At 42.2% G+C, this 26269-nt stretch overlaps 1 protein-coding gene across 1 annotated transcript in view; it reads right to left on the reverse strand.

The window, feature by feature from the left end:
• Window positions 1–5632: 5632 nt before the first annotated feature.
• Window positions 5633–26269, reverse strand: part of PALS1 (protein associated with LIN7 1, MAGUK p55 family member) — a 120436-nt gene continuing 99799 nt past the window's right edge. Inside the window, exons 12-14 of the mRNA XM_083167176.1 lie at window positions 20328–20530; window positions 16326–16436; window positions 5633–12907 (exon numbers count right to left, since the gene is read on the reverse strand). Of these exons, the coding sequence (XP_083023302.1) occupies window positions 12731–12907; window positions 16326–16436; window positions 20328–20530 (491 nt within the window). The 3' untranslated portion in view covers window positions 5633–12730. The remainder of the gene's footprint in view (window positions 12908–16325; window positions 16437–20327; window positions 20531–26269) is intronic.

A 26269-nucleotide genomic window follows, 5' to 3' on the forward strand; every position in this document is an offset into this window, starting at 1 on the left:
GCATCACAATATAATACGTGAACAGAAAAAGTTATTTTCTAATAAAATAATGTAAAAAAAAAAATCTCTCTAGATTTCAATTTACACAGATCGTGTGTGCCAGACAGGACATGAGTTTTGCAGCCTGAAGATTATTACACATACATACACACACACACACACACACACACACACACACACACACACACACACACACACACACACACACACACACACAGCAATATAGCAAAAGTTCTAAAATCTAATACTAGTCCTCCAGGATTCTGTTAAAATAAAAAAAGTTACAAATAAATTATGTTGACAAAAATATATTTGGAAACAAATCAAAACCTGAACCGGCTGTTTCTCTGGCATAGAACAGGATGCTGATTTGGGGAGTATACTATAGCCAGATGACCCCAACGCTCTGACCTTTACAAATTAAAAATAGCTTTTTCCTAAGCAAAGGGAAACGGAAAATGTAATAAAGGATTTTATAGTCTTTTACAGGGTTTTTCAATAAATGAAAGACTGCTTGTAAGAGATTACATTTTTTTGTTGTTTTGGGAGGGGGGGGGAACGATATCAATAAAAAATTTATATATATATATATATATATATATATATATATATATATATATATATATATATAAATAATGGGTGAAAACATTCACTTGGGCAACACCATTGTAAAACTGAAGTATAAATTTTGAGTGTGGATCAGTTGGTCACCAGAAAGTTGTTAGACTGTCATTAGGTCAACATGAAGGAAGGTCAACAGGGTCATTAGGTCGACATGGAGTTTTTCACTGTTTTTGACCTGAATGTCAACACATGGGGCCTTATTCTAGTTCACTCTTTCTGACAAAATACTTCTTAGATGGACAAAACCATGTGCACTGCAGGGGGGCAGATGTAACATGTGCAGAGAGAATTAGATTTGGGTGAGTAATTTTGTTTCTGTGCAGGGAAAATACTGGCTGCTTTATTTTTACACTTCAATATAGATCTCACTTTGAAATAAAACCCCACCCAAATCTAACTCTCTCTGCACATTTTGCATATGCTCCCCTGCAGTGCACATGGTTTTGTCCATCTAAGAAGGATTTTGTCAGAAAGAGTGAACCAAAATAAGGCCCATGGACACAGGTTAAAGTGTGCCACTTGCCATACTTCAGGCTTTTATTCTCCCACCATGCTCTAGTGGATGGTAGGCATGAAATACCGCCTGTCAGCACATGTCGGCTCAAAAAACAGTGAAAAACCCAATGTCGACCTAAATGCATATCGACCTAATGACTGTCTAACAACTTGCTGGTGACCCAATGACCGTACCCCCAAATTTTATTAAATGTGGTCAGGTGGCTAAATGCTGCAAAATAATTCCAGAACTGCTAAATAACCTTTCATGTTTGTAATGGTGTCAAAATTGCATATTGACTTTTGAGTAACGTTTCAATTAACATTTTGGAAATTTACTATAAAATTTGCATTGTACAGACTAAAATAGATTGTACAAAAGAATGCAAAGTATAACAAACATTTGCAATTGCAAAAGCTTTATTGTACGACAAATGACTGGCAACAAGGTCAATTTCAACATTATGTTCATGTCAACATTCTTAAGTAAACCAAATGAATGTTTAACATTCATTTGGTCGAAATGAGAATGTCAATTTGGACAAAATGTCATGGTGTACAGGATGAATGTTGAAATGTCAACCTGTTACAATGTAGACATATCACAGACAGTGGCTTACATGCTCCTGAGTGCATAATGGACATTGAGGTGTGAACAGGGATTCAGTATGAAATCCCGACCGCTGAAATCCCGACAAGGGGGGGAGGACGTGGATTGCCCCCCCTTGCGAGCTCGCTGAGCTCGCCACGCAGCGGGCACGGTGCCTCGCTACACTCGGCACGCTAATTTATTCTCCCTCCAGGGGTGTCGTGGACACCCACGGAGGGAAAAAGTGTCAGGATTTCGGCGGTCGGGATTCCAGCGTCGGGATTCTGAACGCCGGGATCCCGACCACCGGGATTTAAACTGCATCCCGTCAACAGTGTTATTGTTACTGCATTCCATTTGCCCAGACAACTTTTTTGTCAAGTCAATTTTAGGCAGAGGCAATATCAAATTTGACCCTCAAATTGCTTTTAAGTCATTAGACATGGGAATGCACAGTGGATCTCTTATTTTCTGCTAAAATGAAGACTTAAAACTTTATTTCAACTTTAGGAAATAAAGAGGAAGCATCTTGATTTTCAGAATGACTATGTATCATCTGTAGCTCAATCTATGAGGACATTCTGTCTGCTAGCATTAATTACCCCTCAACTTTTTCATGGACTTCTTTCCATTTTACCAATTACCATCATACAGACTGTACCATAGGCAGCTTTAAATCAACCAAATTAGTAGCAATCAGCCTCTAATAACTTTCCCAAACAATTACTGTCCACTGTGTCAAGCATAAAGCTGGAAAGAGAAGGGCCAACAGCGTGGACTCACCCTACAAATGGGAGTGTTGGTATGCTGCACTATTTGTTAAAAGCCTGTTCATTTTTCCTCAACACAAGTCTATTTACCTATATATCTTTTTACCTATTTATCAACCTCTACACAAAATGTCCACAGCAAAGCACTTTCATTAACACCCAACTTCCTTTGTTCCATCTGTGAAAGCACAATATCTTAAGGTGCCTACACACTTTACAATTATTGTATACAATATTGTATACAATATCGCATCTCATTGCATATCGGATTTGCGATGAGATCAGATGAGATGAAATCTAGTACAAAAAGTATGTGCAGCACATACTTTTTGTACTAGATCTCATCTCATCTGATCTTATCGCAAAACCGAGATGTAATGAGATGCGATATTGTATACAATAATTGTAACGTATATGGGCACCTTTACACAAAGATAAGCATACTGTAATTCACAGATGGCAAAAGTCTATATAACCCCCCATATTTGTCAGTATAACAGATGCTTCTCTTTAATATATAAATCACTAATATACACCAGCGTATTCTGATGTGCTTTAAATATGTATTTCTTTAGTGCTGGTTTCACCATGAACTTGTCAGATTCAGACCTTACGAAGAATATTGAAAATAATGATTGAATCATCAAATACAACCAGTGAAGACATAATTTACAACATTGATACTTCTTCTTTAAGGGCTAAACTGTAATACAAGTGACATTGCCAATAATAATAAGCCTTAAGTAGGTCAGGGTATGGAGCCCGTACATCTACAGGATGATTCCCTGTTCTTATGCTGTGTACACATGGTGAGATTTGACATTCGATTTTTACTAGTCAAAATCGCAAGCAGATCTCACAGGTTTTTTACCTTTCCATCCCGATGCGCGCTCCCGTGACAGCACAAATCGAAACCCAGATAGACAGGGCAGCAATGACTATAGTGCAAATCTAATGCGGATTGTATGAATTGTATGTTAAAAGTACAGAGATAGCAAAGATTGCATAGCACTTGAATCTTAAGTCGAATAGCAAGGGAATCTCACCGTGTGTACATACTATTACAATGCTGATGCAATCTACCAATCAGTTATCCCAGACTGAGAAATTGCTTGGATACTTCCCTAAAGTATGGGCACCATTAGACTAGTGGTCTGTCATCAATCTACCTAGACATTACTACTATTCCTTTATCTAACATTTTGGGTTTTGACTGCAACACTCCTGACTGAAGGTGTAGCAGGGTATAGCAAAGGTTTGTCAGTGCCAGTAGGTTGCTAGCACCATAAATTCAATGATACTACAGCAAGTGTAGTCTTAAGCCCCCTACACACTAGAACAGTAGTAGCCAACTCCAGTCCTCGAGAGCTACCAACAGTTCACGTTTTCCATACCACCTAGCTGGTGGACATGTTCAGTTATTACACACAGGTGGAGCTAATTACTTTACTTGATTCTATGAGGAGATCTGGAAATCATTAACTGTTGGTAGCTCCCGAGGACAGGAGTTGGCTGCCTCTGCACTAGCGGATATAGTGAAAGATATAGTTCACTATCGGTTAGTGCACAGGTTCTCAAACTCGGTCCTCAGGACCCCACACAGTGCATGTTTCCAGGTCTCAACACAGAATCAAGTAAAATAATTAGCTCCACCTGTGGATATATAAAAATGTGTCAGTGAGTAATAAGCACACCTGTCAGGTGACCAGGAAAATGTGAACTGTGTGGCATCATTAATGATGATTGATGTCTACTGAGCATGCAGGTCACTTTGGCTACCTCAAGGGTATGTATATGTATGGCCAGATCTGACCGAGGTCTGGTAAAGGATATGCCTAACTGAGCCACTAGCTTGGTCAGTGTATGACTAACTTACAGTATCTCTGGCTACAAAGCATCCAGAACTGTACACAGTGAGTGCACTACATTAAAAAAGTATAATACACATTTGTTTCACATTCTAAATGGATACTGAAGCATCCTGAAAGCTGAAGGAAGAAGAGACCAAGCGCTTCATAATAAGCCAAATCACAAAACCTCTTAGGCACTGTTACAGTAGGAGACACATTCAGTTACACTATGACCAATTTGGTTAAGTTAATACTGAACAATATATAATATATACAATCCCAGGCCTTTATTATAAAGGCTTCAGTTTAGCAAGAAAAATAAATCATATCCAGTGTTTTCAGTTAAAGACAAGAGTTACTCAGCAAGCCTTTCATTCACATCTATAGTCACCAACTGTTTTGAAAACTTACAGATGTATCCTCATTCACCCACAGTTTTTTGCATTATACAGAATGACAAGCTGGGTACAAACTAGGCGATAAGCAGAGAACAAGATGGTCAGCCCAATATCATCCCAACATTCCTTGAACAGGACAAAATATGCTGTACAATCTTACAAATGACCGAACAATATATTGTGCTTCCTTTGGTAGTTTGTTCTTTAAAAATAGATCAGGTATACTGTATATGTAGGTGGTGCATACACACTGCACAATTTGGTGGAAATCACTGGCGATATCAGATTGGGCTGCATGCACAGCCAACCTATAGAAGTGATGAACGACTCACAGGAGCTCGCAATTGTGTGTACACACTGGCACATGTGAATGATCTGCCGCTCCTACCGATTGAGAAAGGACAATTGTTAAAAGAATTGTCTAGTGCCTACCCAGTATAGACGCCGCTCCATTTCACACTAGATTTATAGTATCTTGTTCCATGGACAAATTGTTTGCACTTTTCTCAAAATCATGGTAGTGTATAATTAGAACAATGTTGCTTGGTGGGATGTATGGTATGTATTATGCTACTGATCACCAATCTGTTGCATTTTAAGATTACTGCCATTGTCACATTGCTATAGCATACTATAGGTGTCCAGAGTATGTGTACTTTGTGATGTCAGCAGTGTGAAAGACACAAACTGAGTAAATTATTAGGCAAAATAGACGCAATGCCCAATCTGGGGATAGGTGTACGTAATTTTATATCTTTGTATTTTTATGGTACATACACATCTATTTTGTGATGCACTGAAATGGGCAGTTCCGCCCACTTACCCACCTTGGATAGATGTCATGATGCAAATGCACTAAAACGCTATAGTTATTGATGAACAGACAGAAACCATGGTTTGTTTAAAAAAAAAAAAAAATGAATTATGCTGCGTAGTAGGACTAAAGCTTAACATCAACTTGGTATTCTTATTTTAATATTTCATCTCTGAGTGCACTTTATATGTTTTAGGTTTAGTCTACATATATTTGGATGGAAAAAGAAAAATAAGCTATACAAAAATGGTTTTATGGAAAGACTACTTACCAGCCAGTTATAATGATGGAACAACATAACAATAGCGTCAGCCCGGCAGCTGTGCACTCCCAAACGGAGCAGCATTTGAACTGCTCCATAGGGCGCCAACTAGTGGCTGCCAGAATGCACAATTCCCGAATTCCTTCCAGGGAGGAGCAGTGTTAAGCCCCCCCTACATGGTCCGTTTTTGCGGTCCGTTTTGTACTGTAAAAGTACACATCGTATCGGATCGCATGCATTGTGCATGCACTGCGATCCGATACGATGTGTACCTAGTACAAAAAGTATGTGCAGCACATACTTTTTGTACCGTACTATATGATGCGCGGGAGCGCGCATCGCATAGTACAGAACGGAGCCGACAAAAACGGAGCGTCTATGGGATCCTTTAGCCTTTTATTATAAAGGATGTCAAATAAATCAAAGCCTATTAACATTATTAATGTTGGAAAGCCTTAAAACATGGTTGACACAGATTTCTAATATATTATCAAATTTATTTCAACATAAAAAAATAATGCAAAAAAACTGGTTTAAACAAGAAAAAAAAAAAAGAAGAAAAAACTGTTTAACCCTTTCAGTGCCAAGTTAATTTGTCAAACTAGGCGTGCAAATTGCCCAACAAAATATTTGTATTCATCATAATGACCTGTAAGGTTTACCTTATATAGGAATTATAATCTTTTTTTTACAAAACATTTTTTATTTGAATTTATATAACAAATGTGAGTGCCGCTTGCATGTGTGTGTGCTGGTGGCTGCCAATCATACAACATGTGGACAAACAGGTTTAATTATGTGGTGAGGGAAAAGATTTGCTTCTAAGTAGGACATATAAAAACAATTTGACTTAGTTTAATATTTTTTTCTACATTTAAAAAGAAAAAGTTTTAGGCCTTGGGGCGTCGTAAAAAGAATTCTTATATTCTAGGGCGCTGTGAATTTAAAAAAAGTTTGGGAACTCCGGCATTAGGGGGTTTAACTGGGTACACACTATAGTATATGTTTGATAGATCTTGTTAGCATTGTACCTTGAACTCCTGGGCAAACAGTTGAATGCATACATACTAAACGATATTGTTGTTAATTATATCGTTTAATGACATTATCCTGACATTTATTTACAGTTTCTTATATAGCGCAGCATGTTCCGTAGTGCTTTACAATTGGAAACAACAGTGATTACACAAACTGTGTAGATACAAACCGACATGGAGGTAGGAGGACCCTGCTCGCAAGCTTACAATCTATAGGGATAGCTCTGAACATGCTGTAGTTGTCTCTATAGTGTGTATTTGGCTATGTGTACAAATGACAGGGGGGAGCGGAATGGCACACACACACATTAAGTTTTGTGTATGACCGAGTGTGTGTGTCCCCCACTACTTTATCGCAAATAGGCCTTGGAATGAAGCACTTGATTGTAAAACTTCCAAACTTGATTGAAACCTTTAAAATTCTAATACAGTATAAGCACCACTGCATCTTAGGTATCTCTATTGTGAATACCTGGAGTGTCCTTCGCCTTAAGGCCCATACAAACTGGGTGATTTTAAGCTGAATGCAGCTCAGTTTTGTTGTTTCAGCTCAAATGTGTATGGAGCAGCGATGAGCAGTGAGCACTGATGTGTGCTCCCGCCGGCCACTGCCGCTCATCTGCTGGTATTACCAGTAGATGAGTGACAGGGTGGACAGCGTTACAAAGCTGCTACAGAAAAGTCATCCACCAAAGTGAAAATAGCTGGCCAGGGGAAAGATCACCCAGCGTGCCTGAACCTTTAGATGCAGTTTTCTGCCTACCCATGCTTAAAATTATGGTACCCATATATATGAAAATAACCAACCAGAGATTCCACATATGTTGAAGATAAATAAGATCTGAAATGAGCCACGTGTGTATGGTTACCATTTAAGGTTTGGCACCCATTTACCCATTATTTCAGACCTTTCATAATTTTTTTCCCCAAGCAACCATAATATTAAATGCTACTCCTATTCCAGCGTGCTGCCCCCACCCGTATTGTCACGGTCATATTACTTGTTCGGTATGTCTAGGAGCAGTGGTGGTCGGAAACAAATTCCACGTGTATTGAGTCGCACTGTATACTTGGCAATAAAGCGATTCTGATGTCATAACATGCCCACTCTGCCATGGGAGAAGATTTCTGTATCATGCATTACTACAGGAGGGTTTTCATAGGAGAAAAGATGATTATGGGGAAAAAAAAGAAAACCATTGGCTCTGTAGTCAAACTCTGCTAATCCGCATCGGATCATTATAGGAGTTTGAACAACGATACAGTAAAATGTATGTAATGAGTCCTCATAATTAGATGCCATTGATTTGAACTGTAGTACAGGATATTTAAGACTACAATGGATATTCAGATTTTTAGAAAAGATAATGTAAACATATCAATAACTTTTGGGTGATTACTAGACCCAGGATAGGACACATGACTTACAGCAGTATTCAGCCAGCAGAAGAAAAATCTCCAGGATATTCATTACTTAAAGAAAGAAGGACTTGGGTACCGGGTCACAACTAGACTCGACTCCTTCCCCAAACTATCACAGGGTCCTCAAACCCAATTTGTATGCAGTGGAGTCATTATAATCAACTGTGCATGTATCTAATTCTCACTGCGCATGTGTCACAATAGTCTTGTGACAGAGGTCAGAGAGGATTATTCAAAGTGATTGACAGTCAGGCACCATTTGAGGGCAGTTACGGTGAGCGGTGGCAAAAATGCAGGTAGGTCATAACCGTTTGAGGAGTCTCAGCCAGAAACTGCAATCTAATACGCATAGTAGTTCCAGCATCTGATCTCCTGTGGCCATGCTGCAATACTGTATGGATACTCACAATTCTGATAATCAAATGATCTGCATCTTTGTACGCAGCCGCTGTGAATAACAAAGCTGTGGGTCACAGCCGCTGCGTACACTCGCAGCTGCGGCAGCATTCATGTACACCTATTAATTAGGCCCACAGCGTTCACTTCATTACATAGACGACTTCGTAGTTCCCCAGAAGTTTGTCACAGTCTTTCTTTAACCAGGAAGGAACCGGAAAGGTCATATGAGATGTCAGCATGTCCAGCACAATTGTTGCCACTACTGGCAGAAATCACTGGGTCAATGCACGGTTATAAGAGAAGACAATTCATGAAAACAATAAACAAGTGAACACACAGGGCCTGATTCAGAGCCAGTCACATCTGCTGCCGCATTGCATGATGCAGAGTTTTCTCCAATATTCAGTGTGGGCTGCACTGCCCCTGTACATCCAACAGCCATTGCTACCAGCACAGATTTACACCAGTCCTAGCTGCAAAGTTTGCTTCTGAAATTACAGTAACTGTGCGTATGACTACCTGTAAATAGGCCGCACCTGACTTATAAGAGTGAATGCCCTGTTGGGGCACAGTTACACCCATTTAGCCACAGCCAAACTTGTGAACAGATTTAATCGATGAAACCTGATTGGAGAAGTAATTGCCACTACTGCATTCAAAATTTGTCATAATAATGATAAATCCACTTGGGGTTATAGTCAGTGGTGGCCGCTGTTCTGGTCACAAATACAGAATGTTTTCAGTTTTGTGCATGCATCAGAGACACACTACATGTGAGTCACAAAAGTCTTGTGACAGTGGTCAAAGTGTAGCTTTATTATTGTTGACTGTTATTATTTTGCACTTTACAATTGAAAAGCAGTACGAATAGAAAAAAAAAGCTAACAGAGAGACAAGAGGGTCCTACCCACATATTTACAATCTATAGGAAAATAGGCACGGCCCTTTTTTGTGCCAAGGGCCGTTTTTATGGGGAAAAAAATCCTTCGGGGGCCATATGTACAAAATTTTCTTCTGTAGCCGTCCCACGCTCCAGCGGCTGCTGCTGTATAGGACTGACAGTCTCCGGCTGCTGTTGATTAAGAGGAATCTCGCGAGAACTACCGACCTCTCGCGAGAATTCCCCTGTGCTTGACTCTCGGCAAAGCCGCAGGGTTTGTGGGCCACTCAGACAGGCTATGGGGGGCTGCATACAGCCCTCGGGCCTGAGGTTCCCCACCCCTGCTCTAGACGTAGGATAAGTGAGAGGTTGCAGGTGTTTGGAGGTGGTAATGGTAACCTAGGTTTTGCTCAAATGTGTGACGAATGTTACAGATGTTGATCCGATGCTGTTCTTTGCATGTATACAGGGAACCTGAGAAGCCAATGGTGGGAGCTCATTACAAAAGATGGCACATGCAGCTGTTAACTTTACTGATTTGCTGCTCCCAAAGACGCAGCACTAATCCCTCTATTGTCCAATCAAGCCCTCTGTCAGTAACTATTACAACTACTAAAACACTGGATGGACCATAAGCGGTGTTAGGATTCCTGGTTCATTCAGCCATGAATATTAGAATTTTGAGAATTTGTTAAAATAAAGAACAATAGATTGCTTGTACAATCACCTTCTCTTAATTAATCTCTAAATTACTACAAGGGGCAATGCTCCAAGGCAGACATTAAACGAAGAGGAAGTGCATGCCCTTACTGATGTTACCTGATCACTAAAGTTATAAATTAATTTATTTAGCTTCTTTCCTGCCAAGATACAACATATCAGTTAATAGTATGTTATAATACTTAAAAAAAAAAAAAAATTATATAAACTGTGATTGGTATTACTTGGTCTTATGCTTAAATAGTAGTAGTAGTAGTAGTAGTAGTAGTAGTAGCAGCACACCTACTCTAATCAAACAACGAAGTTCGTCGTCGTACGAGTGGTGTGCAATACAACAGGTTTCCATATGCCCAAGAAGTATATTTACAAACAAGGCAAACATTACATTCTTGTAGTCGTAGATGATCATGGCCCTCCAGTTGCTCCTGCTGAGCTTTATAACTAATTCATGTGAACATACTGGGGTGTATTCAATGCGACCGGTGAGAGGGGTAATGGTGGGTATCGCAGAAAACAAGCCCCTCGCCGTTTAACACCTGCACCAGCCGCTCACCCAATTCAATGTGCAGGGGAAATCGGATTCCCCAGCGAGGCTCACGGCCAATGCTGGGAGCCTGCTGCATTTGGCCGCGAGCCTTACTGTTTTAGCGGCCGTTTTAGCGGCCGCATACGCCATTTCCCCCTCGCTCCAAAAACGGCGTGTGCAGGGGGTCAATTAAATACCGACTGTGCTCGCTATGACAACGAGCAGTCAGCACTGCTCTCTGTCACAGCTCGCAGAAAGCATTGAATACACCCCGCTGACTTTCAATGCGAAGCGCTTATATACAGTTCTGTACTTTGACATTTCCAAGAACTTTAGTCAGAAGTTACAGGTCACCACCAGATAGTCAGATTGTCTCTACTCTAAGTACAGTATGCACTGCCCTTCCAGAAACATATTGCAAACCCTTCTTCTAAAACAGTGATGGCTAACCTTGACACTCCAGCTGTTGTTGAACTACACATCCCAGCATGCCCTGCTACCGTTTTACAATTTGGCCATGCTAAAACTGATGCAGAGCATGCTGGGATGAGTAGTTCAACAACAGCTGGAGTGTCAAGGTTAGCCATCACTGGTCTAGAACAATTAGCATCACCAGCAGAACACCAGTAAGAAAGAGTCAAATTAAACATCTTTTGCTTTCGTGTTCTATTAAAATAATAACAAGCCATAAACAAAAAAAAAGTAGATATGGTAGAATTGTTCAAAGCTATGTGTCATATAAAATGATGATAAAGGCAATAGAAGTACATACACTGAACTTTGGCAGCTCATTTGTCTGGAGCAGCCTTGTGTGTCACATGACTCAGACAGAATAACTCTATACTGTATATTGGATTGCTACACACACACACACACACCTAGATATTAAGGTCCCCTCATACAATCGATTCATTACGCAAATGTCACCCCCAGTGTTATATTGTGAGTACTGCACCAGCACAATGGCATAGACTTCTATAACAATCATATTTACAGCTGCACCTGAGGCTTCTCACCAGTTATACACAAAGGCTATGCATTCTTAGTGAGAATAATTTACAGTTCTTTCTTTTGACAGTAGCTGTGGCTTAGAACGACTGCAAGCTTCTTAAACGAAAGAATTCTGCACTTACGCTAACCACCTATGCAAACTGTATTACTCAAGTTTATTTAAAGAAAAAAAAGAAAATAAAAGTTTACATTCTTCACAATTTTTAAAACAAGAAAGATCACTGGCATCAAGTGCGAATATAGAATGGAATGTCTTACAGTCCCGGATCAAAAACTAACTTTGTTCTTGTTTAAAAAATAGTGTCAGAATTTGTACACTCCAGCTTGTGATAGACCGTATGGATTTCTAAAGCACATTGCTAAAACACAATCTATTATCTTATATGTACATCCAGTTACTTATGAGAAATCCCCAGTGATTTAGTCTCTGAAATAAAAAATAAAAAAATCCTTCCCACAGATGACACGTGTGGCAACACAGCCAAATACCCCCAGCCTGATCATGGAGCCGAACAGAGCTTGTGCTCGGTATACACTATAAACGGACTAGCTGCCCTAGATTGTGGAGTATAGGACCCTATTCGGATAATGATGTAATGGCGGCCCATTACAGTGACCATTATTTTCCTTCCAACACTATAATGGAATTGTTAAATGATATGCACCGTGGCTGGGCACCCACTGATCACCCCTCGGAGTGCCAACAAATATTTCACACAAAACAAATCTGAAGATCGCTATAATCACAATTTAGAGATTGTAGTTTTATACAGTTTGATGGGTATTGGTAATGCAGCTCCTTAAACCGGATTAAGCCTAACTTAGTGGTCCAACACTGGGCAAGGTTCATCCGTGTGAAAGTGGCTCTCCGGCTCGTGATTATTTAGCATGTGCATTGTAACCTCCCTGGATTTGTCACTATCCACTTTTTCTTCATCGTAACCAAGAAGAGGGAACCCACTGAGGTTCTGTGTCAAGTTTATTGATTAGTCGAAGGAGTTCTTGAAAGGCCTTGTCAAGGTCAGTATTCACAATGGCCGTGTCAAAGTAGTGCCCGTTGTTTTGCTCCATCTCCCTTGCTTTCTCAATGATCTCCCTCAGTTCCTCTGGCTATAAACAAAGGGAAATGTTATTAACAGGCCACATGGCAACTTATACTTCCATACACAATCAATGCATAAAGCAGATTTACAGTGTCACAGCGAGATTCCAATTTATAGAAGACAATGAGAAAATTCATGTGAACAAGGTATAATGTACATCATTTAAATGCATTTGGCAACTTTTATAACAAATTGTTGGTGTATTTTTTCAATTCCTCAAGCTATATTATATTATTCACATATTAGCACTTTATTGGGTTAATATGCATTACCTGCAGTCAGAAAGTCCCTCTGCAGTGAACGCTGTCTCTATCTCCTATGTAGCTTTATGTACAATTAAATGTCACAATTTCTCTTTTATTACATGTAAATAGTGTTTAAAAACAATTATGTTGTCATATTACTTAGCACATTCTCTACTGGTAGACTTGCTTAGCCCACAATCCCTGTGTAGGGACTTTTTGAACTCCCTGTACCATGAACAAACATAGGCCCTTATTCTGGTTCACCTCGCAAAGGTAAATTCCTTCTCAAATGGACAAAATCATGTGCACTGCAGGTGGCCCGGATGTAACATGTGCAGAGAGAATTAGATTTGGGTGAATTATTTTGTTTCTGTGCAGGGAAAATACTGACTGCTTTATTTTTACACTGCAATATAAATCTCACTTTTGAAGTAAAACCCCACCCAAATCTAACTCTCTCTGCAGAGTTCACATACTGTTACACTCATTATGCACTGTAAATGTCAGATAGATGTTTTGCCACATAACTCTGAAACGAAGCAACCAATTACAAAGCCAATATAATTCTGCACATCTACAGATCACGGGCTAAATAAGTTGTTTATAAAAGCGATCCTTCTAAAATTAATATATAGAGGTTTGCAATTCTTCTTTCATTTGTAGGACATTTAGATCAGGGTAATGCTAGCTTATTTCAGCTAAATAGCCACACTGCAAGAGAGCAATCATTTGCAGAGTGTCATAAAACAAAACCTTATACAGTACATGCACAAGGTACAGAACTTGCAAGATGAAAAAAAGATACCTCTAATACCTCTACAGTTATCAAGGTGTCCTCACACACCTAGCCTCATATATGCCATGAGGCAGCAGCCGCCTGGGTAGCGAGAACCACACTGAGCAAAGTCCCGTTCTCTCGAATGTGCACCTTTGTCACAATACGATGCAGTAAAACAGTTTTGTGTGGCTGGACTGATTCATTGTATGTAACACTCATATACTGTAGATTATACAAAGTCGCACAAATATACACAAGTGTCACATCACTTAATCAGAGCAGTTTCGGAAAGTGGTGTTGTCATGTGACATTACATTTGAGCAAAAAATGCTCGGTGAAGAAACTGGTGCACAGAGAAAGAGTGTTTGGAGTGAGTGCAGTAAAAGTGTACGCCACTCCTAAGTACTACCATACCTTTCAACACTGACACACATTCTCCAACACATTTCTTATCTTCAACCTGAGGCAGGGCTAGTCTGCCAGTAAATCTTACTCATTCTGACTCACCGCCAGGCTTATGAATGCTGGGTTACACACACACACGCAAATGATCTGTTAACATTAAACATGTGGCCACTATTACTGCCCAATGTATACATACATTGGCTCAAGGTATATTGGACCATATTCTGGTCCATTCGCTCCCCTGCGTGTTCAATGTGTGCGACTGCGCATAAACTGCGATTGGCCACGGCGAATTGATTATTCACCGGCCACTCACGCACAGCACTGCTGGCAGGGGGCAGTGGCGAGCAGTCGTACCCATGGGCATTACCATGAAATGCTGGGCGTTCCCCTGGAGTCTCGACAATGATGCGGATGCAGGGGGGGGGGGGGGGTCAGCTGCCCGCCCACTTTCCGCACAGGGCGCCTGCCGACCTAAGACACCGCAGAGGTGTCTTAGGTCTGCGAGTACTGTAGAAATCATTTTATGGTCGGCGACCATGAAATTATTCCCCCCCACCCCCACACGCAAGCTTTCGGGGGATTGTGCGTGCAAGGGGGGGTGAAGTTTGGTGGACTCGCAGGGTTGCGATATTTGCAGCCTTGCGAGTCAACAAGAATAAGGTCCAGTGTGCCAACACATGACCCAGAGGCAATCATTAGTTAGGATTTATAAAAAAAAAAATAATAATAATAATAATAATAAAAAAGTGTAAAACCTGCTGTATGCCATCACAGAACCAAAAAGACTGCGGTGGTTTTAGCAGACACCTGGGTTATTAGAATTAGAGTAGAAGGTATCACATCGGATTCCTGCCAGACACACACACACGTTCAGATCCCAAGTATCAGAAAACTATAATGCTGTGTACGCACGGTGCGATTATGATTAGTTTTTGACTATATAGTCAAAATCAAATAGAAAGTTAGTCAGAATCGCACAGTATTAAGCTGCATTCGATCTAGATTTGATCCCGATTGGGGGCCCCAGGGCATCGGAATCGGTATCAAGAGAATAAATAGACTGTGCAGGGTACTGCTTGCACTGGCTTCCCCCAGATCGTGGGGCTCTGCCTATTACAAACATAGGCAAAGCCCCGCTCAGCAGAAATGTTATCGTCATTTTGTCCTGAGTGGGTGTCCCACTATGTGCTGAGGGTTCGTGTTGCAGCACATCGCTCAGCAGAAAAGGCCGAGTCGGCTCCCTGTGTACAGGGCTTTAGTCAAAATCACCAGTGCATCTAGCTAAATTGCTTAGTCAAAATGGGCCATAAGCCAATATCTCACTGTGTGTACACGGCTTTAGTCAAAATTGCCTGCCTGCACTGTCTATTCTGCCGAGTGCTATTGCCCGCAGGGGATTAGCCCTATACACAGGGTGTAATCCTGGATAACATGCTAGGCCGATTTGACAATCTAGTCAAAATGGCCTAGCACATTGCGCCTTTTGTACATGGCGTAAGAGTGATAAATCATATATTCTGCCAATATCAGCAAGAAAATATATTTACATTGTCTGGTCCAGAACTGCGTTTGATCACCCGCACACTTAACAGAAGAATCTTCAGATCTGGAAAAAGTGCCAACTCATGAGCTAATGTGGCAGGTTTGTACCAAACTGCCCATAAATATATATTGGTGCAGACCAGCTGCTGACTGACAAAACTGGGATCTCTCAGATGTCAATCAGAATACACAGGAAATACAGTGGGACAAGGACCAGATCACACAACAGATGCGGCTGAATAGTTTTAACTTGAAGATACAAACCCGAAGGGATGAGTCACAAGGGCTACTTAATAATGTATCTATTCTTCTTCGCCTCTAACTTACAGAACAGTACCTCTGCTTCTCCTGCGTATAGAAACGTGGATTCAACCTTTCATTATTCCTGCTGGACTTAAAGCAAAATCCTTGCTGGTAAATGGGGATTTCATGTGCAACACTGGATCTCTTACCTTTGGATTTCTACCTTCCTTTGCTAGCAGAGCACGCAACCTCTCCTGGGACGGTGGAGCAATGAATATAATGTATGGTTTTAAATCTGAATTGCGCAACATTTTCAGAACCTGAAAAAAAAAGATTAAAAAATGATTTATATAAGGCAAATGTAAAGAAAATGCAACAAATCACCTATTTGCTTTCAACTGTATAACTGGCACGCACTAATACCTCTTTTAGACATACTACCTGGGAATTATCTGGCATTTTGGGGGGTATTCAATGTTTGTCGTGCTCCCGCAGCCATCTCTCGACGGGGGAGAAGGCTGCGGGGCCCTATTCAATGCTATCTTCCCCGGCAGCATTTAACAGGTGTTCTCGGCAGAACGAGCCTGACATCACAAGCTGTCGGGCTCGTTCTGCCGAGAAAAGCCAGAAATAGGCGAGCTCCCGGCCGGAGCTTGTCTATTTCCTGCCTCAGCTCGCGGCCACGCCCCTTTCTCACCGCTCAGCAGCCGGGACATTGAATCCCGACCTCTGAGCTCAAGTCGAGCAAAGCGAGAACGGGACAGGGGTACGGCTGTCGAGCTTGCTTGACAGTCGTGCCCCTGACATTGACTACCCCCCCCTTTGACCGGTACCTAATTTTCCTGGGTGCAGCCTGCACCCATTCACACTTACAGCAGCAAATTACCGGGTGAAGCAGTTCTATCTGGTAATTTGCTGAAAAATCTGGGTTTTCTTATGTCTGAAAAGGGTCAACCCGGGTCGTAAATCCCAGGTCCTCAACCCAGGTAAAAATAAGGGTCGGAGATCCGGGTATTAACACCCGGGTCAACCCTTTCAGACCTACCAAAATCCCGGGTTAACGCGCGTCCAAGTGCAAAAACCCTGATATTTTGGAGTATATCTGAGTATAAACTACTCCAGGAAGTGCTATGGGCTACATTTCATAACCACTCAACTCAACTCAAGAAACGAACACAACATCTTCTTAAACATACTGGGGCAAGTACAGATGGTGTAATGGTTAGCATTACTGCCTCACAGCGCTGAGGTCATGGGTTCGATTCCCACCATGGCTCTAACTGTGCGGAGTTTGTATATTCTCCCCGTGCTTGTGTGGGTTTCCTCCGGGTACTCCGGTTTCCTCCCACAATCCAAAAATATACTGGTAGGTTAATTGGCTCCCAACAAATTAACCCTAGAATGTCTGTGTGCGTGTATATGTGATAGGCAATATAGATTGTAAGCTCCACTGGGGCAGGGACTGATGTGAATGTTCAAATATGGTCTTTAAAGCGATGCGTAATATGTGTGCGCTATATAAGAAACGGTTAATAATAATAATAATACTGTAGATCGCACTTCAGAATGGTGGAAGAAATAACTGTAGGGTCAAAAGAGTTATGTAACCCATTCCAGTAGAAACACAGTAATGCTGTAATACATCAGAAGTCTAGGGCAGCACCTCATACACAAGGCATTCAGCACTAACAGCTGCCAAAGATCACCCATGGCCTGGTTATTTATCTTTCAGCTATGTTGCTGTTAGCAGTGGGGAGATAAAGTGCAGATTCATAAGAACTGCAGAAGCAAAAGCACAGCTGTTGATAGTATGGGCTCGCTTATCACACTCCCTAACCCTCACTGGGCTGACCAGGCATAAAGGAAATTTAATTAATGGCCTCCCAACTTTATTAGTAAAAACAAAACCAACAGTTCTGCTGTATACTCAAAAGTAGTGACCTCTGCTCTTGCTTAATCTACATCTCTTTGTGACGCAATAAAGATTCACCTTGAGGAGTGAGATGTCGGGTACGAGGGATCTGCACTTTTTCACGACATTTTGCATGAATATTTGTCTTTGTCACAATGAGATGCAACAAAACAGCTTCACAAGCTGCACAGAATCATTTGATATGCAGCACTTGTATAATACTTGTGACTGAGTCTGAATCTGTATACAAAAATGTAACTTGCAGTGAAAACATTGCATTGTGGCACTTGGTACATACAGTCAGTCAGACTCAGTACAGATATACAGTGTTGCTTATAAATTAATCAGTGCATTTTTGTGAAGCCGTTTTGTAACACTAAAACAGAGATAGAGATTTGCTCAAAAGTATATGAAGAAAATGCTAAGTGGAAGCTGAATAGTATGGGACATGTTGTCCTCGGAAGGAATGTTTGGTGTGACCGCAGAAATGATGTAGGACACATCTGTCCATCATCGCAAGATCACTAAGTCCAACTCTTGTTCTCTTGTTTTAATCTTCAAAAGAGCATTTAACAGCAAAACCTGACGAACCTCAGAGTATTATTTTTTTGCCGCAAATATGCCAAGCTAATTCTCTCATCAGCTAAGAAAATAGATATATTGGTGCCCATACACGGAGCAATGTACTCCATACTTTTTGTACTAGATTGCATTGCAACTAGTACAAAAAGCATGCAACGCAATCTAGAAAAAAAAAAGTATGTGCCGCACATACTTTGTGTGCTGTGCGATGTGAAGTGCGTGGGATACGGTCACTAGGCCTACAAGCATTAGGTCGACACCACTAGGTTGACATGCATGAAGGTCGACATGACTGAAAGTCGACATGCAGGAAAGTCAGCATGACTGAAGGCCGACACAAGCATTAGGTCGAAAGTGAAAAGGTTGACATGGGATTTTTTTTTTTTTTTTTTTTAGAACCGACATGTGCAGACAGGCGGTATTTCATGCCCTACCATCCACTAGGACATGTTGGGAGAAGAAAATAGTGTGCCTAGCGAGCCATGCGGTGCTACGTTTCAGTGTCCATGTCGACTGTGTCGACATTCGCAACAAAATAAAAATAAAAAAAAACCATGTTGACCTTTTGACTGTTGACCTTCCCCAATGCAACATAATGCTTGTGTCGACATAATGACCCGGTCGACCTAGTGGTGTCGATTTAGTTGCGGTCTATCCAATGATACCATTTCGGGAGCTTGTATCGCATGGACAAAACACTGTATGGATACCTTAAAGGCCCCCCAATACACTAGTCCGACTTGTCTTAAGGGCAAGTCGGTCCCTCTTTCTCTTCAACTTTATCGGCAGCTCCAAGATTTGGTATGAAGTGTTAACCATATCAAAAAGATGTAGCTGAATAGTTCTAACTAAAGGGCTACTTACAGATGTAGCCGGTCACATCTTTGCAGGGGCTGGTGAGTCTATCGCCGGCTACCGCCAGGGGCTCGCGCGCCCCGTGGCAACGGAGCCTGTTGCCGGTCCCCTCCATCTCACCCGCCACCGGTCCCCCTTGCCGCCCCGACCCCCTTCCCCCCCCCCCCCCCCCCCCCGTACTCGGCAGCGTCTCCCTGAAGCAGAGACGGGCAGGAAGACGCTGCCCAGCCGCCGTGCGCGTGTGGGATGAACGCGCGTCTCAGTCCTTATAGCCTTGCTCGCCAGTAAAAGGGATCTGGTGGGCGCCCGGCAAGGATTACACAGGATACATCTGTATCATGTATCTAATCCTTTAACACCACTTTTCCACTAGCAAAAATATCCCGCATCGACCCAGGTTTTTGCTCGTGGAAATTACTCCAACCCAGGGGCAGTGGAAACAGGTAACTAAGTTCGACCCAACACAGGTCCTGTTCACTGCAATGCAGACGTCACCGCTGGGTGATGCCTCATCTCCCAGCACCACCCCGGCCCCGTCTCCCAATGATGTCACCCACCTGGCTTTATGCCAGTGTGAAAGTTTGCAAGCCAGGTCGCACTGGTACAAAATCTTAGGCTTGCAAATGGAAAAAGGTGATTAGCTTTTAATTTACAAAATGGTCTCTTCTCTTGTGTATAGAAATTTGGATTCAACCTTTATATTTTATTACTGCTGGGTGCAAAATAAAAATGTCCAGCAAAGGGGCAACTAGATGGGCCTAGTGGTTCTTATCTGCCGTAAAATTCTATGCATCTATGTTTCATGTAAAAGTACATAAGTCCGAGGTCAGGATTGCGTGTGGCTTTGGCCCCACTCTCTCACCTGTGTATGAAGACTTAAAAGGCAAATCTTGCCAGAATTAATGACTTGTCGCACCGAGTCGACGCTGGTGCCATACATGTTTTTCTCATGCTCTCCATATTCGATGAACTTGCCAGCAGTCAGGTCTGCTTCAAACGTTTGCCTTGAAACAAAATGATAATCTCTCCCTGCTACTTCGTTATCTCGCCTATTCCGAGTAGTATCTGGAAAAAGACACAAAGCAGACAAGTATAGTTCATTTAATGCAGATATAAACCAGATCATTTTCTATTATATGCAATGAACGTCTCATTGAATGATGACCTTTGTTAAATACAATCAATATCACGTATGCATTGGTATAATAGAATAAAAGGCTCACAGGACACTCAAGAACATCATTTTTTGGAGACAAAGGAGCACAGGGTTTTTTTCTACTACTTTATAGACAGAATTATTTAATTATTAACACTTATCTATATAGCACACACATATTCCGCAGAGCTTTCAATCTATATTGGGCATCACGGACGGTGTGATGGTTAGCATTACTGCCTCACAGCGCTGAGGTCATGGGTTCAATACCCACCATGGCCCTAACTGTGCGGAGTTTGTACATTCTCCTCGTGTTTGTGTGGGTTTCCTCCGGGTCCTCCGGTTTCGCCCCATAATCTAAAAATACACTGGTAGGTCAATTGGTTTCCAACAAAAATAGAATGTCTGTGTGCGTGTACATGTGCTAGGGAATATAGATTGTAAGCTCCACTTGGGCAGGGACTGATGTGAATGTTCAACTATACTCTGTAAAGCGCTGCGGAATTTGTGTGTGCTATATAAGAAACTGTTAATTAATAAATAAACAAATATATTCCCTACCACACGCACACACATTATTTCTAGGGTTTATTTTATTAGGAGCCAATTAACCTACCAGTATATTTTTGGATTATGGGAGGAAAACAGAGTACCTGGAGTAAACCCACTCACGAACGAGGAGACTATACAAACTTTGCACAGTTAGAGCCATAGTGGGAATCGAACCCATGACTTCAGCGCTGGGAGGCAGTGATGCTAACCATTACACCGTCTGTGCTGCCCCAATCAAAAGCTTTAGTTGTATTAATAATATAAGAGGTAGTACAAGATGTTTGGTGTTGCAACATTCACACTCTTTTTCTTTTATTTTTTGACACATCATTGCTAAAAATATAGCATGGAATTCAATTAGCGTTGTAATAAATTTAACTTACAGAAGTCCCCAAGTTAAGAGCCTTGAGCAACTCAACGGGTCACGTGGGTATCGAGCGTATTTCTGCTCACACCCTCCTCAGGTATGAATAGAAATTCATGTTAACTACTGCTTCGCAGCTAGCTGCGGTGTTATCTCATGTGGCAACATCATCGCGCTCAACACCTAACCAAGAAAATGCAGTTGCCTGAGACAGAGCAGCAGTAGTGTGTCAGGCGCAGTGCAGTCAATTGAATAGCTTTGGACAGGTATACCCGGGAGCTACATCTTACCAATTAGAATTTCATTCCCAACTTAATAATAAACAAAAACTAAAAAAAAAGAAGAAACCTAAATGCTCCAAAAAAAATCCTAATTGCTTCTCTAAAACTCAGTATAAATTATATGTTTACGACAAAGCAAATTTTCCCCACAACTCACCTCAAAACCATCAAAAATGTTTGGGATCTGGTGGGAATATCAAGTATTAGAGAACACCCTTAGATCAGTGGAACTTATCTGCACTTTCATTTTAGTTTCAGTCACAAACATTAAGTAAAAACACAGCTGGATTAACTATTGTAATGCATACTGCATTATCATAGTATTTAACTTTACATGCCATTGCCAGTATTGAGTCTGCATCATTCCTATAGATTGTAAGCTTGCAGCAGGGCCCTCCTACCTCCATGTCTGTCTGTTACCCAGTTTGTCTTATCACTGTCTACTATTGTAAAGCGCAACGGAATCTGCTGCGCTATATAAGAAACTGTAAATAAATAAATAAATAAATTCTGCCTTGCATACTGCATTATCATAGGTAATTGTGCAATTGTATTAAGAATTAAAGTGAGTTGGGGGCGTGACCTCGGAGCGGATGACGTAGGACGCAGGTCCTGAGCGATGCGGCGTGCTGCTGCAGGACGGAGGCTCTGAGAAGGAGCAGGAGGCGGTAAAAAAAAAAAATCCCCCCATGATCCCAGCTACGCGACACTAGTGCCGGCGTCTCGCAGTGAGCGCCTCCCTTGGAGTGGTGTCAGTCCGTACAGCGGATCCCGGCGACGTATTGGCAGGAGGAAATCAGACACACAGTCAGACACGCAGAGTACGGAGTCCACCGGGTGCCTGCCTGCAGGGTAAGAAGCAGCACAGCTGACGGACGCTTCCCCTGCAGCAAGCGGCTGGAAAGAGGGGAAAACAAGCCTGGAGTAGTGAGGGACGCCGGGTGCTGGATGCCGACTCCAGCATATGGACAATAGCAGATTACCCCACAGCAGGTACGGGAGTAGCATATACAGCACTGGCCCAGGCTGTTGGCTGCTTGCCTGTATAGTGGAAGGACAGTGGTGGACGCAGTTGTAAATAACGGGCAGCTGGTGTCTTGTCTCCCCAACCGAGTATACTGCCCTGCAGAGTGGTGGAGGGGGGAGGCACAGCCGTACCAGAGTCACTGTGGATACACAAGGACCTCCATGTTTGGAACTGTAGGCACAAGCCACAAGAGAACCTACCACCCCAGCAAGGAAAACACGGTAGAGACACGGGAAACCGGAATTCTCCCTCGTATAAGCAACAACTTAATAGGTGAGAGTCTCCCGTGGCAGAAAGCTGAGACAGCTGAGATACAGCAAGTGAGTTAACCCTCGCAAACCCTACAAGCCTAATCAAGCCAGAAGTACTGCAAGGGAAGACGTGAGTACATGATCATAGAAAAATTGTTGTAATCACTGACATTGGTAAACAGCTCAAGTGTGGTTTGTGAAGGAGTGGTGGGGCGGACATACCAGGTGGGAAGTACACCCGAGACAAACAGTATAAAGAGAACAGGGGTGACGGCCAAAGCGAGATACCGGTGTTTAAAAATGTCTAAACAGGGGAAAGCTGGACTTGCAGCAGCGGCGGCAGCCGCAAAGCTGGAAAAATTCACTAGAAGCAACCCCCAGAGTAAAAACCCAGACAAAGAAACACGAGAATCATTATCCCCGGACACATCAATACTGTCTAAGTCAATAAATACTGAGTCTATGAACGAGGTAATGATGCAAAAATTGTTGGAGGCCATCAAGGGTAGTGAAACCCGGTTAGGAGTAAAAATTGAGCAAACCCAAACAGAAATTGGCCTGCTGAGGTTAGATGTACAAAAAACCCAAGCAAGATTAGAAGAGACGGAAAAAAGAATTTCAGATATTGAAGACAGACAGGTACCAATTGAGTCCCAAATGAAGGAGCTAAAAAGTGCCGTAGTAGGTTTACAAAGCCAGGTGTCAGAGATGGAGGGGCGAGCCCGCCGGAACAACATAAGATTAGTGGGGATACCCGAAAAAATGGAGGGTGTCTCCCCCGAAAAGTGGCTGGAAAGCTGGCTAATAAAGCAGTTCGGAAGAGAGGCCCTGTCCCCCCTGTTCTGTGTGGAGAGGGCACACCGGGTACCCAGTAAACCATTACCACCAGGGGCTCCGGCACGGACTATGATTGCAAGAGTCCTAAATTATCGGGACCGAGATTGTATACTACGCCTGGCTAGGGCCAAGAACCAGCTTGAGATAAATGGATCAAATATCATGTTATTCCCAGACTACGCAAGGGAGGTACAGAAAGAGAGGCTGAAATTCGTGAATATAAAAAAAAGACTGAGAGAGCATGAACTTCAGTATTCGATGGTGTACCCGGCAAAGATGAGAATAATTGCTGATGGAGTAACCAAATTTTTTGCATCCCCCGAAGAAATCTCAAATTGGTTGGATGGTCGGAGAAAGTAATGGGAGGATGTGAAATCTGGGGCATGAAATAAACAGGCAGATCAAATTAGTAAAAAACAAACAGAGATGGAGCGGTGGGGCACAGGAGGGGAGGGGGAGGAAGAGGGGAGGGCGGGAAGGAAAGAAGAAGAGAAGAACCCCCTTTGGTTGTTTTTTTTTTTTTTTTTTAAAGGAAAGCAAGAAAAGAGAAAAGAAAAGAAAAATGTGTGAACAGAAGATCGGGCTTTGCCAGTTAGCGATGAAGGAAACGGCAAAAGTGCTAACTCAATCCACCCGAGTAAACTTGTATTTCTTGGATTATGTCTTAGTAAAGGCTCCCCGGGGGACTCGAGAGAAAAATTGGGAGCAGGAGGTCGCGTATTGATAGAAAAGACGGTCAATTAGATCTCTATGAGATAATTGGTACTTTCGTGACTGTGTTTCGTTAAAAACTCATTGTGGTGTGCCATCAGGAGGAGGAGGCCGGTTCGGATATCTAGGGATAAAGGAGATGAAACAGGGCGAATCCGATACCCCCCTCGAGTTAAATTGTATACCTGGTGATGGGTGTTCCCTAAAGGTTTTTCCCCCTCCTGTTGTTTTTTTTTTTTTTTTTCTCTCTCCTTTCTGTCTATCTCCCATCCCCCTCATATATTTGTGTTGCTATATCTGTCTCCTCGATGTCCCTTCAGACAGATTCCTCCGTAAAAAGAAATAAAATTAAACTTGGAAAAATGGGGTAAATGGGCAGCACGCCGGGAAGCGGGTCATCCAGGGAGGTCACTAGGGTAAAAAGTGCCCCTAGTGAAGAGTGGATGGTGGAATAGGGCAGGACATAAAAAATCCAGCCTTATAACCCAGGGTGAATGAGGATGGGGGGGGATATGATTGAATGGGGGGGGGGGAAGGTATAAAATATGCTGTCAAGGGGGTGGCATATAGGGAGGGGGGGAGGGGGGGGAGGGGGGGGGAGGGAGGGTGGATATATGGTTCACAAACAGCGACAGAGGGATAAGATGGGTTGGTTACACGTGTGTAGTGTCTATGGTTATAAAATATCAGTAGGATATGGTTAAGGTATTATACTGGAATACTCGGGGATTAAATGAAAAAATTAAGAGAGCTACAGTTTTAAACCAGGCAAAAAAATACGGGGCTCACATAACTTGTTTAAGCGAAACGCATTTGGTGCCGGACAAGGTCATGGCATTGAAGAGGGCGTGGATGGGGCAGATGTTTCACGCCTGCTTCACCCACGACTCAAGAGGAATATCAGTTATCATTCATAAAAATGTACCCTTTCGTTGTATCAGACAGGAGATAGATGGGGGGGGGAGGTATATATTTCTGCAATGTGAGATATTTAACAAACCAATGTGTTTGATGGCGGTATATATACCTCCTCCCTTTCAATATGAGGTGTTATTACATGCGGTGGACTTTATGTCAAGGTCCCAGGGGGCAGATATGATCTGTATTGGGGATTTTAACAATGTCATGAATCCCCAACTAGATCGATGGTCAAGGAAACTAGGGGTGGGGAAAGGGGGAAATAAGGGCCTGGATAAGTTCATGATAAATATTGGATGGAAGGATGTATGGAGGGAGAAATACCCTAACACCCAAGCATACTCATGCCACTCCCAATCATATGAAGCACTGTCCCGCATTGACATAGCGTTTGTGGATGAGAAGACATTAGCCAAAGTAGAAAAAATAGAGTACCTTCCCCGAGGTATATCGGATCATGCACCTATAATGATACAATTAAAACAGATACTGGAGAGAGGGCGCAGCCTCTGGAAATGCCACCCAGTGTGGTTGGGTCAGATGGGGAATGGGCTCGAACTAGTACAAGAGTGGCAGGAATATCTCGAGCATAATGACGAAACAACCACAAAGGATTTCGTATGGGATGCGGGGAAAGCAGTAATCAGGGGCTCATTAATAAAAAGAATTGCAAATATAAAGAAGGGTTCCCGGGAAAAAAAACAAGA

The sequence above is a fragment of the Crinia signifera genome, chromosome 12 (genome assembly GCF_055691185.1).
Source record: "Crinia signifera chromosome 12, ASM5569118v1, whole genome shotgun sequence".
NCBI lineage: Eukaryota > Metazoa > Chordata > Amphibia > Anura > Myobatrachidae > Crinia > Crinia signifera.